The sequence below is a fragment of the Hipposideros armiger genome, unplaced genomic scaffold (assembly GCF_001890085.2).
Source record: "Hipposideros armiger isolate ML-2016 unplaced genomic scaffold, ASM189008v1 scaffold_48, whole genome shotgun sequence".
NCBI lineage: Eukaryota > Metazoa > Chordata > Mammalia > Chiroptera > Hipposideridae > Hipposideros > Hipposideros armiger.
Genome location: NW_017731398.1, coordinates 3,264,193 through 3,281,509, shown reverse-complemented (window position 1 = coordinate 3,281,509; position 17,317 = coordinate 3,264,193). Strand labels below are relative to the sequence as shown.

General features: G+C 46.7%; 1 protein-coding gene across 1 annotated transcript in view; it reads left to right on the top strand.

Moving 5' to 3' along the window:
• LOC109381466 (protein ABHD17C) overlaps positions 1 to 7,462 on the top strand; it is a 34,838-nt gene extending 27,376 nt beyond the window's left edge. The window contains exons 2-3 of the mRNA XM_019640146.1: positions 2,390 to 2,569; positions 5,990 to 7,462. Of these exons, the coding sequence (XP_019495691.1) occupies positions 2,390 to 2,569; positions 5,990 to 6,209 (400 nt within the window). The 3' untranslated portion in view covers positions 6,210 to 7,462. The remainder of the gene's footprint in view (positions 1 to 2,389; positions 2,570 to 5,989) is intronic.
• Positions 7,463 to 17,317: the final 9,855 nt, after the last annotated feature.

Here is a 17,317-nt window from a genome sequence, read left to right as displayed (position 1 = left end):
GTATAACCTAAAAAAGAGTGTAAAGCTACTAAAGTGCATTTTAACAAAGGAAAGCTAAGCATGTTTCAGGTGGTGGGTGCTTTTTCATCTTCCTCATAATTAAAATAGGAGGAAGTACGTGTGTATGAAGCTTTGGCAACAGAATGTGGAAGAAGGACTTACAACGGCCGTGCCCGCGGCCGCGGCTCCCAGGCCAGGTGCTTTGCAGGCAGCGTCTGCCCACCTGCTTCCTGCCCTGTGGACCCTTGAGCTCCAAGGCCTTGCTCTACAGTTTCTAAGGGTTTCTCAATCCCCTCAGGCCTCACCCTTCAATTAACACTCACGTGACCTTGTGTATTTGTCTTTGTCCTGTGTCTGAAGATATTTCCACTACGGATTCTGCTCCGAAACATTGAAAATATTGACTTCAAAGTCGGTGGTGTGGAGCCAAGCATGCTTCTGGTGAAGATGAATGGAAATGCTCTTGACACAGGACAAAGTCAAGGCCCATTAACTTAAACAGGATGCGGGGTGTCTTGGGGGAAGGCCCAGCTTGTTCACGTTTGTAGTCAGAAAAGAAAGCCATATGCAGAAATGAAAACAAACAGGTTTTGCCTCATCGGTGAAGTCATTCCCATGAGACACCGTCCCAGGGACACATCCCACCTCCACTCCCGTCCTTGGCTACAGGGGGTTCTTGGGAGCTTGTCCTCTGTGCTGAGTGGGACCGGAACCTACATTTGTCGTGTCCACCTAGCTCACTGCAGGAAGATGGCAGATGTTTGGATGGGTCGAGAGCAACAGTGTAGGTTTGCAACGGGGTAACTCTACACATCGCTTTGCCTGTTATATCCAGGGTCCCGGCTTCCCCTGGCAACACGGGGAGACTGATTTCTTGTGTTGTGTTTTAAGTAACTCTTCCGTAATGCCTGATAAACACGTTGGTGTGTACTCAATGTTATTATCATCCTGGATGGACTGACTCATTTTTGCTGGTTTGTAGCTGGGCGTCTGTTTCTGTCTAGATCCCTAAAGAAGATTTAAACTTTGAGTGGGTTTTATATCCATTGGAATGAGAGCAGTGTGTGAGACGGTGAATTCGTTCAGAACCAGCCCTAGGCTAGAATCCTGTTCCATTCCAAGCAAGAAATGCCTCCAGGGTACCGATCCCCAGGAGAGAAAGGGCCACACGTAGACTGGGGTGGTTGGAAAAGTGCGTGAAGGAGGTGGGACTGGAACGGGCCGGAAGGACCCCGGAATTGTCTGTGTAACGGGGAGGTGGGAGGTGTCCATGGAGCCGTGAGGGGCCTGACTGTAGGGGCAGAGGCTCGCTTAGGGGGAAACGGTTGGAACAGTAAGGTGGGGCCGCGTTGTGGTGTTTACTCTGAGGATGTGCGTGAGTGCGTGGACTTTCACCCCAAGGGTAATGATTTGCAGGGTGGGTTGGAGTAGGGAGTGACATGGGTGGTGCAGCTTCTGCAGATAGAACCAGGGAGGAGGCAGGTCTGGGAGAGGAGGGGAGGTGGGGGAGGGGAGGATATGGAGCTCTGCCCTGGGAAGAAGGGAGGGCGGGGGCACGCTGGGAAGCGCATGCAGTTAGCGTGGGTCAGAGTGAGGCAGGTCAGCAGTCAGGAGCTGGACACCTGCCCCCTCACCAACCACAGAAAGACACATGGAAGCCAGAAGGACAGGGCAGGACAGGTCAGGGGGTTGATCACCGTGCTGGTGGCGCACATCAGGGCTCTGTCCAGCCCTGCACACGTCTCCTGCAGACAGCGTGGCGCGGTGAACACACCCAGGCGTGTGGCCTGCCTGCCACATGACCGTTTATCCGACTGAAAATGGGAGAGAACGGGTTGGGAGACCACTGAGGAAGACTTGGGAGGTTTTAGCCCGAGAAGAGGCGAAAGAAAATATAATTACCTTCAAATTGATTATCTCCCAGTCCCTCTCTCTACTACATGTTAATATCTTTCATGTTATTAAAACCTCACTCAAAGGGCTCTTACAGTATTAGGATTTGCCAAGCACGTTTTTGTTTTTACGTCAGAAATACATTTAGGATTATCAAAGAAACCATCAAGAGGGGAGAAGAGGAAACGAGATGAGCCTGTAAATACCGAATGAAATTTGTAGTGTATTTACTGAGTTCATTGTCCAGAAAAAACACGTCCTGGTCATTATTTTTGCAAACTGTTGTACAACACAGCATCTCGGTCGCTCCGTACCGAGCTGGGCCGCGAACACCTGGTTCTGTGATGTTCACATTCATTTTAAGCTCAAGTGTACAAGTGAGATGATGTGATTTAAAAACTGGTAGGTGCGGGAGTTTTGTGAGTTTAAGGTAGTGTGGGTTTTGTCCTTTTCTGTTGTTTGTTCACTAATGGCAGGCTCCCTCTGACCTCCGCAGGTATGGCGTGAGTCCTGAGAACATCATTCTGTACGGTCAGAGCATTGGGACCGTCCCCACCGTCGACCTGGCCTCCCGGTACGAGTGCGCAGCCGTCATTCTCCACTCGCCTCTGATGTCCGGTTTGCGCGTGGCTTTTCCTGATACCAGGAAAACGTACTGTTTCGATGCTTTCCCCAGGTAAGCTCACGCTGGGACAACAGGGGCTAAAGCCTGGCGTGACCTGTTCAGGTGTGATGCCACCATTAACTGTAGGCCTCTGATAAATAGGCACTGACTGCAGCCGCCCGTCACACCTGTGCTGGCACCTTAGGGGACCTGGAGGTGAGTGGGACACACACACCAGCAGGAAACTTTGTCCTTGGGCCTGACTCATTTGTGAAAATCCACCAGGTGACTGACGTATGAGGACCTTCCTTGTACTGATATCCACGCTTCACTGAGTCACCTGTATGTGCAGGACACAAAGCACCCACGTACCGGGAAGGAACTTAGAGTTCAGTGTTCCCTCATTCGTTCAGATGGACATGCGTTGTTGAACCGCCGAGCACTACATGCAGACAGAGCGTGTGACATGGCAGTCAGAGGTGGTCCACGCTCAGTGGAAACTGCAGGTGTCCATAGCTTTGAAACCTCTCTTAATTTTTCAGCCAGACAGTACAGCTAAGGGCAAGGTGAAGTGAGCTTCCTGTAGTCAGGGACAGGGGGAGTGAAAGCCACACCCGCAGGCCCAGGCCCGAGAGAGCTGCTCATTTCATCCCAGGCTCCTGCTTTTGCCAGGAGACCTCCTCCCCTGCAGAGGGGCCGCACCCACCATGGGAGCGCGGGACCCTGAGCCCGGAGCCCCTGCCAGCTGGGTGCCCCTGCCAGCCCAGCCCGTTCTCTAGTTCCCATTGACAGAAGGAAGGACAATGGGTGACCGTACTGTAAATGCACAAAGAACAGAACAACAGGCACGGTGGTTTCTCGAAGACCTGTTTGAAAATGTTCCTTGGGGTGTTTTTAATCTTAAGTTGAGGGCAGCATCTTCGGTAAAAACTCTGCCCCTGAAACTTTCCGCCTGGTTCATTGCCCACACGCTTTCAGACTGTTACAGCAGGCCTGGCCAGCTCACGGGATCGTTTGTGTAGACAAGGCCTCAGCAGAAATATTGGTCAGTGTTAGGACGTTCACTGACCCATTAATTGCCATCATTCTGCTATTGCTAGGGAGGAAAAAACAACATCATGTGGTTATATAAACCTCTGCTGCGTAGACTGTCTTGTTTCGTTAGAAGGAGCCTTCCGGTAACACCTTGGTTGAACCCCAGCTCTGGGCAGTTTGTACCAGGGGTCAGTGGAATGCAGCTTCTTGGGGAAGTGGAGGAGCTGCAGGTTTCCACTGGTGTGGCGGGAATGCCAAACGGGGCTGGCGGGCGTCTCCAGTGTGGCCTTGTTTGTGCTGAATTGGGAACGAGAGGCCAGTTTGTTGAAAGGGAGATATTTAGTGTGTTTGTGGGAGGCCATGCGAGGAGTTACCCTGGCAACAAAATGAATGGTTTTTTGTGGTTTTTTTTCCCTGACTCTTAAATGAGCATATACCTTAAAATACAGCCATGCCAACTAATGGTGGCTTAATAGAAAACCAGCAACTAATCTTTACTGGGCGTGTCTGACACGCCAGGCATCGGGTTAAACATTATCTCAGTCTTGGAAACCCCCCCCCAAGAAGTTGGTCAGGTTACAGGACCCTTTGCAGGTTAGGAAACTGAGGCTTAGAGAGAGTTAAGGCAGGAAAGGCCCTTCAATTCAGTCCCCTGGAGCATTAATATGATACATTCCAAACCCTGGAGCCACACTGACTTTTATCATTGATTGAATCTGGTAAATGTTTTCTCACCGTGTCCACTGCTACCAAATTGCATTGCAAAATTGTCTCTGCGTTCCTTTCTTTAAAGGAGGGTCCCTTCCCATTTCCTTTTAGTATTAAGACAATAAAGGAGTGTCGAGGACTATTTGGCTTGGAGTTTATTTTCTTTCACCCGCATATTCCATTTAGCATCAGACGGTGGCATTTAATTTGAGATACACCCTCAGACTGTAGAGAGAACTTCTAAGCTGCACAGTGGGGCACAGCCCCTTCTGTCAGTAAATATCTTTTTAATGGAATATAATTGGATTTGCATTTTTTCAAGAAGAAGTCACTTTACAGTGAAATGCAGGGGGAAAGTAGGCTTATAAACAAGATTCCCAATCTGCAAAACTGAATGCCGCCACCGTGGCTGTGATCTTGGCCAATGACAGGGCTGGTGAGGTTTTGCTGTCTTCCTGGATGTCCTGAAGTGGCTGGCAGCTTCCTGAGTTGTTCAGAAAAAGGCTGTGTAGGGCCCTGGGATGTGTGGGTGATGTCCCCGCTCCTTGTTATCTCCACAACCTCACGCCTGTTATTTAATAATCTCTGAGCATCAGTGCCCTCCTGGGTTAAATAGGGATGGTCTTTCCTCTCTCATTGGGTCTCCCCGAAGATTAAATGATTTTTTATATGCAAAGGGCAAAGCTCCTGACTGTGGTAAAGGTTTAACAAATGTGAGCTGTTACTTTTCACAAAAAGATTCCCTACAGAGAGTCCCCGCTCACCAGTCTGAATCCCTTTGTAACTGTGACCAAACACTGTGAGAAAGAGGGACTTTGGCAGGTGGACAGGTGGGTCGGAGCCTGGCCTCTTTTGATTTGCTCTGAAGTTGACTGACCTCCCTCGGAGAAGTCGCCTACACACCCAGCCCAGCGAGGCGAGGCGTGGAGTCTCTTGAATTCCTCTTGGGAAATGTTTTCAGAGCCTGTGGCACATTCTTTTGAAGATCCTCAAATATCCCTCCTTTGAGGGTAGATTGGATTTTTGTAAACAGTCAGAAATTACTCGGAATCAAGGGAAGGCATTACATTAAGGTTTCAAGCAAAGTGGTACAGTTTTTATAAAAAATGAGGCATTAGCTCTTATGCATTGTGGTTTGGAAGGACCTTATTGATGGATCATGAAGAAAAGTCCTGAAAACCTAAGGGCTGGGGATCAAAGGAGACATTCGTTCAGGCGTGCCGAGTTCTAGCCTGTTCGTCGTTTTGAAAACCCTCTCTCAAAAATATGAACACATCGGAAATGTGAGTTACTGGATCGTTCGTCTGATGGTGTTCAGGAGTTCCGTTTTTAATGCTACCCTTTAACAAAACACAATGGCCCAATACAGTGTGGTTTTCTCACTCGGGCCCTGGGACAGGAAAAGGACATCAGTGGGAAAACCACTGAAATCCACATAAAGCCCGGAGCTGAGTTCCTACCGTGGCACCAACATTTCTTGGGTTTTGACAAAGGTGTCAAGACGATGTGCAGTGCTGACCTTGGGGAGACAGGTTAGGAACTCTGTACTATCATTGCACCTTGCCTGTAAATCCAAAATTATTCCAGAATAAAAAGCTTATTAAAAAAAAACCAGATTAGTAGGAAAACGAGGGAGGGAAAGCCCTGGGAAAGCCCTTTGCCTGTGGATGGGGACTCAGTTACTTGTGACATTGTCTGAGCATGACTAAAGGAGACCCTTTTTCTCCCCCTTCCCTTTTCTGTTTGCAGCATTGACAAGATCTCTAAAGTTACCTCTCCTGTGTTGGTCATTCACGGGACAGAGGATGAGGTCATCGATTTCTCCCACGGCCTGGCCATGTACGAGCGCTGTCCCCGAGCCGTGGAGCCCCTGTGGGTTGAAGGGGCTGGGCATAACGACATAGAGCTTTATGCACAATACCTAGAGAGACTAAAACAGTTCATATCTCACGAACTTCCTAATTCCTGAAGACAACTTAATTTTACCTCATTTACTGTGAACACGGGAGTCCTCTGTTTTGCACACGCTTTAACTGGATCGTGGGAACGGCACGCTGACCACGAGGACGTGCCGGCCTCTTGGGTGTTCTAATCAAACAGTCTTGTATCTAGAGGTTTTCTACTCATTCACACAACCTGTTCCCCCGAATTATTGCGATTTCCAGCTTCATTAACTTTCAGGACTGGGAGTGAGAGCTGAGGGTGGGACCAGGCCTCTCGGGCTGTATAAAAGATGCTCCCATGTGGGGCTCTACCTTACCCATCATTTATGATTCATTAAGGCAGGACACCACCCTCCCTCCCCCACGTTCTCAGTATTTGACAGCAGTTCTTTCAGCCACTAGATTCACGGGGTCAACCCAACGGTGAAGCTGCGATAGACTAACTGGAAAACAATGAAAATTCCTTTGTTAACTTTTGTTGTCAGGCCAGTCTTTCCCCACAAACAGATCATTTGAAGGGGAATTTACTGGAACTATCATAAACAGCTTCATTAACTGGAACCACAGAATACAACTGGAATATTCTTAAACAAAAGGAAACTGGGTTTTGTTTTGTTTTTAAGTGTAAATTTATTACTAGTCAACAGAGTTTTCATATTTTGATTGTCTGGTTGGTCTAACAAAGAGCCTAGCCAACTTTCCTTCTGCAAAGTCCTTCTTGTAGGCTTTTTTAAAGTCCTGTACATAGTTGCAATTACATTGTGCATAGATTCTTAATGGGTAGTTGTCTTTTGTCAGGATACAACAATGAACTGCAGATTCCTTGTTTGTAATGTAAATGATTGGATACATTTTGTTAATATGTTTTTATTCCTATGTTTTGCTATTAAAAATTTTATAACATTTCCAAGACAAAAAAAAAAAAGAAAAATTACAAGTTTATGCTTTGAAGAATTTATGTAATTAAAATGTCACTAAACTAATCTTTTTAGTTTAGCTGTTATTTGGGTTTTGACACTGGAGTTGCATCAAATAAGCATCAGAAATGTTAAGATGCTTAAAATTACTATACTGCTCGTATTGGTTGGGATTTGGGTTTGGAGGTTTTCTTGGTTTTATTTTAAAAAAAAATTTTTTTTTTCTTCAAATTTAAAAGCCTTAAATGTACTGGAAGCCTCAGATCATTGTACAGCTGGATTGCGGCCGATGGCCGGTTTGTGTACTGCTGCTTGGATGTGGCTCAGCAGTTGGTCATGGAATAAAGGATGCATGATCAGGACATGTGGCTTGTGCAGTTTTTCCTTCATCTGTCCTTCAAAGAAAAGAGCAAAACAACATTGTGTCTTGATTTAAGAGGAAACCCTTGGGGTTGAACACACTTCACCCCCTTTCTCAAGATGTATGCTTTTGTTGGATAAGAGACCTTAGATTACTTTTGGAATAAGCCAAGATATAAAACACGTAAGCAGGAAAGGGCAGATGGAACCCAAATTGAGTAGGCAATGGATTCTGGGATGTGGACCAATTCTCCTAGTGAAAAACAACTAACTTACTGAAGAAAATGGAAACATCTTCTTAAACGGATGCATAAGCTGGTAAGGAAATATGGGGGCCACATGCCAAGTAGATAAGAACCAGGGGGAAGAGGTTCATTGTAACCTGTTTGCTCTTGGAAGGAATTTGCTGGACTAGGTTAACCTGAGCATTGGTTTCTCGTTGGGTGGAGCTCAGGGCTGTAGACAAAACCTAGAGTGCCCTCCACGGAGGGGACACTAATTGGAAACTGGCTTCTTTTAGGGGAAAAATCATAGCTCGATAGATACAGAAAACATTTGATGGAATTTTGTCCCATTCATGCTTAAAAGTTAAAACTCATAAAACCAGGAATTGAAGGAAACATACAGAGAAATTATCTTAAAACAAGCATGAGAGTGAATGGTTAAACAACAGAATTATTCCACTTTAGATGGAGAATTAGCCATAGTTCCCACTACCCTCACTTCTCAAAATTCCACAAATGACCCTCACAAATGCAGTAGGGTCAAAAAAATGAAAAACGTATATAAGACATGGGGGAGAAATGGGCTACGTTCTAAAACCGGATTATCGCGATGGCACAGCTCACTAAGCTTACTAGAAAATCATAAAAGGGGTGGATTTTATGATATGTAGATTATATACCTTCATAAAAAAGTTTTTAAAGAAATGGAAAATAAATGAAACAATTATTCCCAGATTACGATGGTCTGTGTAGCACACCTGAAAGTATGTAAACAACCCCAAAAGGCACTGGAGAGGAAAAGGTAAACAGTTTGCAAACCGCAGAGATGCTGCCTCCAGCAAAGGCCAAAGGGGTGCTCCCCCGAGACCAAGGGGAGGCCATTTCTTATATAGAAAGGTCCCCCCCAGTTTCCCAGTTAAGGTCTACTTCACATAAACGAGGTGCCCAAATTGCACAGTCCTCATTGGCGGGCATCCGGGTTCTGGTCGGTTGTTACGGAGCACGTCCAGCTGGACCAGGCAGTTCTCAGGTGGAAAGAAGCGAGCAGGAACTCCTCTATAGCCGGCGACTCGGACCACATAAACCAGCGGGCAGGGCGCCGGAAGTGAGGGGCAGAGCACCGGAAGTAGGGGGCAGAACATAGAGAGTGATGGGCAGAGCACCGGAAGTAGGGGGCAGAACATAGAGAGTGAGGGGCAGAGCACCGGAAGTGAGAGGCAGGGCACCGGAAGTGAGGCACCGCGGGAAAGGCGAGCTTTCCGTCAGAGTTTCTTCCTGGTCCCCGGCATCCGCGCAAGAACCTCCTGACGGCAGGTGACACCTACAGTCTCATTATTTACAAAATTTTGGACCTCGGTTGACCATGGGGAGTCCCTCTCAGCAGGTAAGTTCCTTCTCGGGGTTCACGTCAAACGAATCTCTCTTCCCCCGGGGTCCACAGTATCTACAAATTATTCGGTTTAGTAATTTAGCTAGGTCTCTGGGCACAAAATCAATGTGTGAAAATCAATCTTATTTCTACAAATCAGTAGAAAGGTTTAAAATTCAATAAAAAAGAAAGATGTTCACGATAGCATTAAAACATGTTAAGTGCCTGGGAATAAAGTAACACCCGTACAAGAAACGTTCTGAAGAAAGTTAGAAAGCTTTTTGGAAAGACAGTGAAGACCTAAATTAGTGAGAACTATACCATGTTTATACATAAGAAGGGTCGTTATCTTTATCCTCTCAGAATAACTCTCTAGTGTTCATGTGATTCCAGTCAAAGTTGCCACGGGTTTTTCTGTGGAACCTGACTAGGTAACCCTACAGTTTGTGTAGGAGAACAGAGCGTCTAGCCGGGGCACTTGAAGATGGAAAAGATGGAGAGATGTGCTTTAGCAGATATAAAAATTCCAGGTGGGGCCGGCCGAGTGGCGCGATGGTTAAGAACTCGCTTGGGACGCCAGAGGGCCCCGGTTAGGATCCCACATATGAGGGCCAGTGACACTGCCCTCCACAGCTAAGATGCTGATAAACAGCTCAACCTGGAGCTGGGCTGCCGTGAGTCGCTGGCAATGGCGTAGGCTGCAGCCCCTGCTGCAGTGGGTTGCCACGGGTTACCATGTGTAGCCAGCAGCCAGCATGAGCGGCCAGCAGCCGCAGTGAGCGGCCGTCCAGAAGCCGGCGACTGATCTGCCTCGCCCGGGAAGAGCGCAGTGATGGTGCCAACTTGGGCCATTTAAGCAACGTCCTCCACAACTAGACTGAAGAGCAAAATGACAGCGACTTGTCCGTTCCCCTTCCCCCAATTCCCCAGTGCTGTTCCCATCCCCCAATAAAATCTTTAAAAAAAAATATTCCAGGTGAGAAGTCTCAAGACTGAGAAGGCTCAGTCTGTCCAGATTCTAGCGTGTGTGTGGAAAGGCTTTCCTGGTTCCTGACTCTGGGTTATAATCCCACTCCCACGTGCTGCCTCAGCAATCTGTACTCACGGGAACATAGTTGTTACAGCTGCTGCTTGAAACCACAAAGGAATCAATTTCTAGATGTGATTTATTAAAAATATAAAACTTGGGGCCGGCGGAGTGGCTCAGTTGGTTAAGAGTTGGCTTAAGAGCATGAACTCTGAGCAACAAGGCCGCTGGTACGATTCCCACATTGGCCAGTGATGCTGTGCCCAAGCTGAGCTGTTGCTGAGGTGCCAACAGGTGGCAGGATGGCTCAGCTGATGTAACAACAAGACTGCCTGTTCCATGATGGGCTACGCCCTCTGGCAACCAAGACTGAGCTCGGCACCTTGAGCTGAGCTGCTGCCTGGATGGCTCAGTGGATACAGCGTGCACTCTTAACAACAAGGCTGCTGGTTCGACTCCCGCATGGGATGGTGGCTACGCCCACCTGCAACTAAGATTGAACACAGCACCTTGAGCTTAGAGGCCACGAGCTGCTGACGGGCAGCCAGATGGCGACTGGCACCCTCCACAACGAAGACTGAAGAACAACAACTTGGCTGGTCCCCTTCCCCAATTCCCCAACACTGTTCCCCCAATTCCCCAATAAAAAAATCTTAAAAAAAAAAAATATATATATATAACTTTAATAGTAAAAAAAAATAGCATAACCTAGCGACAAGCTGGGGGGAACATAATAAGCATATGGCAGATAATGTAAAAATATACTTGATAACTAAATGATGAGGTACTCGACTTATTAAAGACCACATGACATGAAGAGACTATAAGAGATTATTGTCTGTAATAATCCCATATAGATTCAATCAAATACTCAATATATCAAATAAATAGATTTAAATAATGAAATTCCATTTTAAATGATAAAGTTGGTATAAATATTTATTTGAAAAGGTTCAATATTTATTTGAAGGGATTATTTGAAATATTTATCTGAAGAGGTTATTTGAAGAGATTATTGCCCATAATACTTACAGATTTAATCAAATAATCTAATGAATATATCAGATAATAGATTTAAATAATAAAATGCCACTTAAAATTATAAAGTTGGTATAAGTATTTAAAGCATATAATGCATTGGTGGTGAAGCTGTGGATAAATGAGCACTTTAAATTTATACTGCTCATTTTACACACCAAACTGGTACAAACTTTATAATGTATACTTTGAATCAAAGCCTGGACTAGCAATGTGGCTTCTAGGAATTTCTCCCAAGAAGTACTCAAGAGGATGAGATGAGCTTATATAGGATAATCACTGCTACAGTTGTTAATAAGAGTGAAAAGTTGCAGCAATCTAAGTTTCCAGCAGTAGGACTTTAGTTATTGTGTCCATAAAGTGCACAACTCTGCACCCTGTCACAAATGCTGCTGTAGGATAATGTTGAGTGACATGACAAGATTTTCAAGATACATCGTTAAATGATAAAACTGGCTACCAACTGGCTCCTGCGGTATGATTTCCCCTGTTCACCCTGCCCCTCCACACATCCAAACCTGGACAAAGAGCTGGCAATACAACAGTGTTAACGGGTTCATGGTCTTGTCGGTAACTGTTTATCAAGAGGAAAACCTAACCCATGGATCAGGATTCATGTGGAGTGGCTATGAAACGGCGTCAGTAAGTTCTTTTGTTACTCTACAGACGGTCCCCAACTTGGGATGGTTCAATTTAGGGTTTTTCAACTTTACAATGGTGTGAAAGCAATACACATTCATAGAAACCATACTTGGAATTTTGAGTTTTGATCTTTTCCGGGCTAGCGATGTGCAGTGTATGCTACTCTCTGGTGATGCTGGGTAGTGGCAGCGCCGCAGCTGCCAGGCTGCCCTGTGATCCCTAGAGTAAACTGATGCTTTACGGTACATTCACAGTGTTGGGTGATTTTGCCCAACTGTGGGCTAATGCGCATGTTAGTAAAGTTGGCCGGGCTCAGCCGTTATGCTTGTAGATTAGCTGTATTAAATGCAGTTTTGATTTATAGTATTCTCCCCTTACAGTGGGTTTATCGGGACGTAATCCCATCGTAAGTCGAGGAGTATCTGTAATTTGTTCTGGAACTCTGCTTGATGTCAGTATCTCACTCCCCCAAAAGATGGCTGCTTTTACTGAGCTCTTCCTGGGGACATCTCATCCCCTGGCATGTGAGGCTTACTAAGCAGTAGATTACGTTCATGTCAGTAGCACATCCCATGTTGTCCAGCTCCATTGCCGGCCTTGCCCGCCAGGATTTCCGCAGAGAAGACACAGTCCTTCCTGCAGGGGCTTGCCCAGCTGGGTGGGTTCAAGGGCAGAGGGCCTGGGATGCAGCCCTGGAACCAGGACGCCGGCCTGGCCTTGTCCCTGCTCCTTCCTGAACGGGAAAATATATGTCATGTGAAATTTACCTTTTTAACCAATTTTAGGTGTATGGTTCAGTAGCATTAAGTACATTGACACCGTCGTGAGACCATCACCAGTATCCATGGCCAGAATGTTTTCATCACCCCAAATTGAAACTCTGTCCCCATTAATTACTGTAATAACTGCCCATTGCCCTCCCTCATACCCTGCAACCACCGTTCTACTTTCTGTCTCTCTGAAGCTGACTACTCTACGTCCTCATATAAGTGAGTATTTGTCCTTTTGTGACTGGCCTTTGCACTTAGCATAATATCGTCAGGGTTCATCCATGTTGTAACATTTCACTCCCTTTTAAGGTCGAATAATTTTCTATTGTATGTATATACTACATTTTGTGTATCCGGCCATCTCTTGCTGGACATTTGGGTTGCTTTCTCCTTTTGGCTTATGTGAATAATGCTGCTGTGAATGTGGGTGTACAGTTATCAGCTGGAGACCCTGCTTTCAGTTCTCTCGGGTACATACCCAGAAATGGAGTTGCTGGGTCCTATGGTAATGCTATTTTTAATTTTTGGAGGAAACACCATACTTAACCTGTAATACTTAACAGGAGTTGTGGGGTCTGTGACCTCTTTGAAATTGCGTGCCATACTTAGGATGTCTGTACCTATGGGCATTTTTTCTGGGGAAAAGATCCACAGTTTCAGCAGGCTTTTAAAAGTATCAGTGATTCTGAAAGATTGTAAACAAGTAGATAGTGTCTGCAGCTTCTTTTTTTTTTTTTAAAGATTTTTATTGGGGAATTGGGGGGATTGGAACAGTGCTGGGGAACTGGGGGAAGGGGAACAGACAAGTTGCTGTCCTTTTGTTCTTCAGTCTAGTTGTGGAGGACGTCGCTTCACTGGCCCAAGTTGGCACCATCATTGCGCTCTTCCCTGGCGAGGCACATCAGTCGCCGGCTTCTGGACGGCTGCTCACTGCGGCTGCTGGCCGCTCACGCTGGCTGCCGGCCACACACGGTAGCCCATGGCAACCCACTGCAGCAGGGTCTGCAGCCTACGCCGTCGCTGGCGACCCACGGCAGCCCAGCTCCAGGTCGAGCTGTTGTTCAGCATCCCAGCTGTAGAGGGCAGTGTCACTGGCCCTCATATGTGGGATCCGAACCGGGGCCCTCTGGCATCCCAAGCTAGTTCTTAACCATCATGCCACTCGGCCGGCCCTGCAGCTTCTTTTTAACACAATATTTTCAAATTCTGAGAAACACCAGTGTAGATTTCAGAGGTTTGGGAGGTGGGTTTATCCTGCAGGCAAGCTCAGGGAGGGGCAGACCTCTCTGCAATGGAGCAGGAGTGGGGTGCAGAAGGCTTTACAGGCCCAGGAGGGGGTGAGACAGCGGGAAGAGTTCCGGGCAGGCGTGGGGACAGCAGGCCTGGCTGTGAGTTTTTCTGCCGTGGCAACCGTGTGTGACCTTGGGCAGATCTCTTAACTGCTCTGAGCCTGTTCTTGATCTCTAAAATGGTAGTAATTTACCTCTAAAATGGCAATAACTCCTACCGCACAGCCACAGAAAAAATTCTGTAGGTAGACGCGTGCTCTGCACAGGTAATGGGGGCGTGGACCCACTCATTAAGTGGATGGCCAAGGCCTGGGTTTAGAGCAAACCAGAAAACACTTCGTAAACTCTAGGCGAAGACCGTCTGGGCTGTGGGTGCCCTCACTGTGTTGTTAATAATTACTCTGCTGCTAAATGATTTACCATTTGGCTGGTCCCGGCTTGTTCGTACCTGGCCCTGCGTGGCTCAGCCTGAGTGTGGGTGGAGATGGGCCCGGGGCCTTCCACACGCACAGATACTGCCTCCTGTCTGAATTCCCCCCGGCTCCCCAGCCTCTGGGTTTCCAGGTGCCCCTCAGATGGGCCCGGGAGGGTCCACATGTCATTCCTGATCCTACCCAGAACTTTCTGACATGGGACTTGGCAGGCCAGGTTCTCTGGGATAAAAGAGACCCAGATGGGTGGAGCGGTGGGTCCCTTCCACCCTGAAGTCTCAGGCAGGCCCTGAGGAGAGCAGCAGAGGGTGTCTGGGGAAGGGAAGGTGCGTTTCAGGGGAGCTCATACAAAGATGCCCACTTGAAACATGTTTTAAATTTCAAAATTTTATCCAAAACAGTGGGTAAGACATATTTTACACTTTAAGGGGGAAAAAGAACACCCGTATTCCCAGTACTGAACCTAAGAAATGGAATATTACCGGGACCTTCGAAGCTCCCTTTCTCCCTCCCGCATTCTCCTCCACTCACATGCCTTTTCCTCCACACCCCACACAGTAACCCCTACTCTGAATTTCCTGTTAGACATTCTCTTGCTTTTCTTTATAGTAAGAGTGTTTGTGTGTGTATGATCTGTTGGTAGACATTTAGTGTGTCTTCTAGATTTTTGCTATTAAAGATACTTTTATGCTTTTCATGATATGAGAGATATCTGCTTGCTGCTTCTTAACCTTGGTTACATGTTAGAATTACCTGAGAAGCTTTTAAAAATATTGATGCCCAGGTCCCACCCTCAGAGATTACAATTTTATGGGTCTGGGGTCCCGCCTGGGTGACTGGACATTTTTTTTGTTTGTTTTTTAAGGAGGGCACAGCTCACAGTGGCCCATGCGGGGATTGAACCGGCAACCTTGGTGTTATCGGCACCATGCTCTAACCAACTGAGCTAATGGCCATCTGTGACTGGACATTTTAAAGCTCCCCAGGGACTTCCGGGGGGCATACAGATGCAGATTTTGACTCAGCAGGTCCACGGTGGGCTGGAGTCTGCATTTCTAAGAAGCTTACAGGCAATGGTGATCCAGGCCTGCATTGTGAGCATTGCTGAGTCATAGGGGACCCATGTGATCCCTAAGGAAGCAGCGCAACCCACCCAGCAACATAGACGGAATGGCTAAGCTTCTGCATTTGACCTCCTCTGACTGCGTGAATTTTTGCCCAAACAGTGGATGTGAAATGTTTTTTACCTGATTACTCATGAGAATAAGCAACTTTTCACAAACATATGGGCCGTTTGTAAGTTCTCTGTTGTGAAATGTCTGTGCATGATTCTTGCCCACTTTTCTGATGGATTTCTGTCTTTTTTCTTTTCATGAGGATTATTCATATATTCAGAATACTAATCATTTATAGGCTGCAAATATATTTTCCCTGAATGCTCCTTGCCTTTCCGTTTTCTTCATGACATCTTTTGCGGATCAGATCGTCTCAGTTTTACTTGGATAACCCTTAATGGGTTATTGCTTTATTACTACTTTAATGAGTAGACTTGAAATACATTAATTTTTTTTTCAAAACCACAAGAAGAAATCAATAACGCCATCTATTGCAGTAGCAGCAAACATCTAGATGGCCTATGTGTCATGCTGTTTATACATAAATCATGTTTACTCCATCCCTAATCTTGTAAAAATTTACATTCTGGTGGCAGTGGGACAACAGGCAGTAATCCGATAAACGTATAATACGCCAAGAGGTACCAGGAGCTATGAAGGAAAAACGAGCAGGTAGTGAGTCACCTGCCAGGAACAGCCATTCTCCTCCCCCGCCCCTCCCCCCCTTCCAGGCCTTGTCAGATAAACAGGCAGACGTTTGTATTCTTAGAAACGCTAAGAAAAGTTTGCTTTGCTTTGTTTTTCAGCTAAGCACTCATTTTATATTCTTTGCATACACTCGGAACAAGGCACGTAGCCATAGAGTAAGTGAACAGGACATAGCTAGTGGTTCCTGGGTTCCTAGGAGGCAGAACCACCCCAGTTCTGTTAACCTCTTTCACTGGGCCTTGTTTCTGGGGGGTGGGGGAACCTGTAAGGAATTTATAATACATGGTTTTAGATCAAGGATCAGACAGTGTTTTCTATAGAAGGCCAGGTACTAAATATTTGTGGTTGTATGGGCCATATTGTCTCCATTCTCAGCCCTGCCATTGTCACACAGAAGCCACCACAGACAATATGTGAACAAAGGGACATTGGCCATGTTCCATTGTAACCTGATTTATAAAAACAGGCCGTGGGCCAGATTTGGGACATGGGCCACAGTTTGCCAATCCCTGGCTCACAAATTATTCTTTTTGTATTGGCGTAGAATCAACCCCTGGTCATTCGCAGAATGTTAAAAGAATTCACAAGACTCAGAGAAGTAAGGAAAGTTTTATTGAAGGTCAGGCAGAAAGAGAATGCCGTGGCAGTGTCTAAAGAAGACGGCTGCCGCCGGTGGTAAGGAGAGAAACAGCAGAACACTGGGGTGGGGGTGGGGGACGGTTAGCTGGGGGCACAGTCTCAGACACAGCTGCCGCGGTTGCTGTTTAGCTGGGGTGTTATATTTTTCTTTGCAGGATGCAGGGGGCCAGTCATCTTGCAGCTGCGTGCCGTCGCTGCTCGCTGCTGGCCCCTTCTGAGAGCTGTTGCCGCAGTTGGCTTCCTCCGAAAGTTGTCCTGGTGTTTGTCAGCCTGCAAGTGTAGTGCTAGCCAGGGACTCAGAGCTAAGTGGTTAATCTTTAAACCTATTCCTGTTAGTCCCCAGGCTCGTTCTTATTAACTCTGTTTCTGACTCCTCACTTTTCATATTTATTGCTTGTGTTCCAGTCCAAATATAATATGTGCTTCAGGGGCAGGGGCGGGGGCAGGGATTAAAACAAACAGGAGTATATAAAGTAGAAAGATGAGTGTATCCTGCCCCCTGTCTCCCACCCCACCAATCCCCCCTCTCAGAGGCGACCCCCTGGACATACTGGTGTCTGATTAGGGAGCGCCTTGGGTCTCGCACATGCAGTCATGCCTTTGAG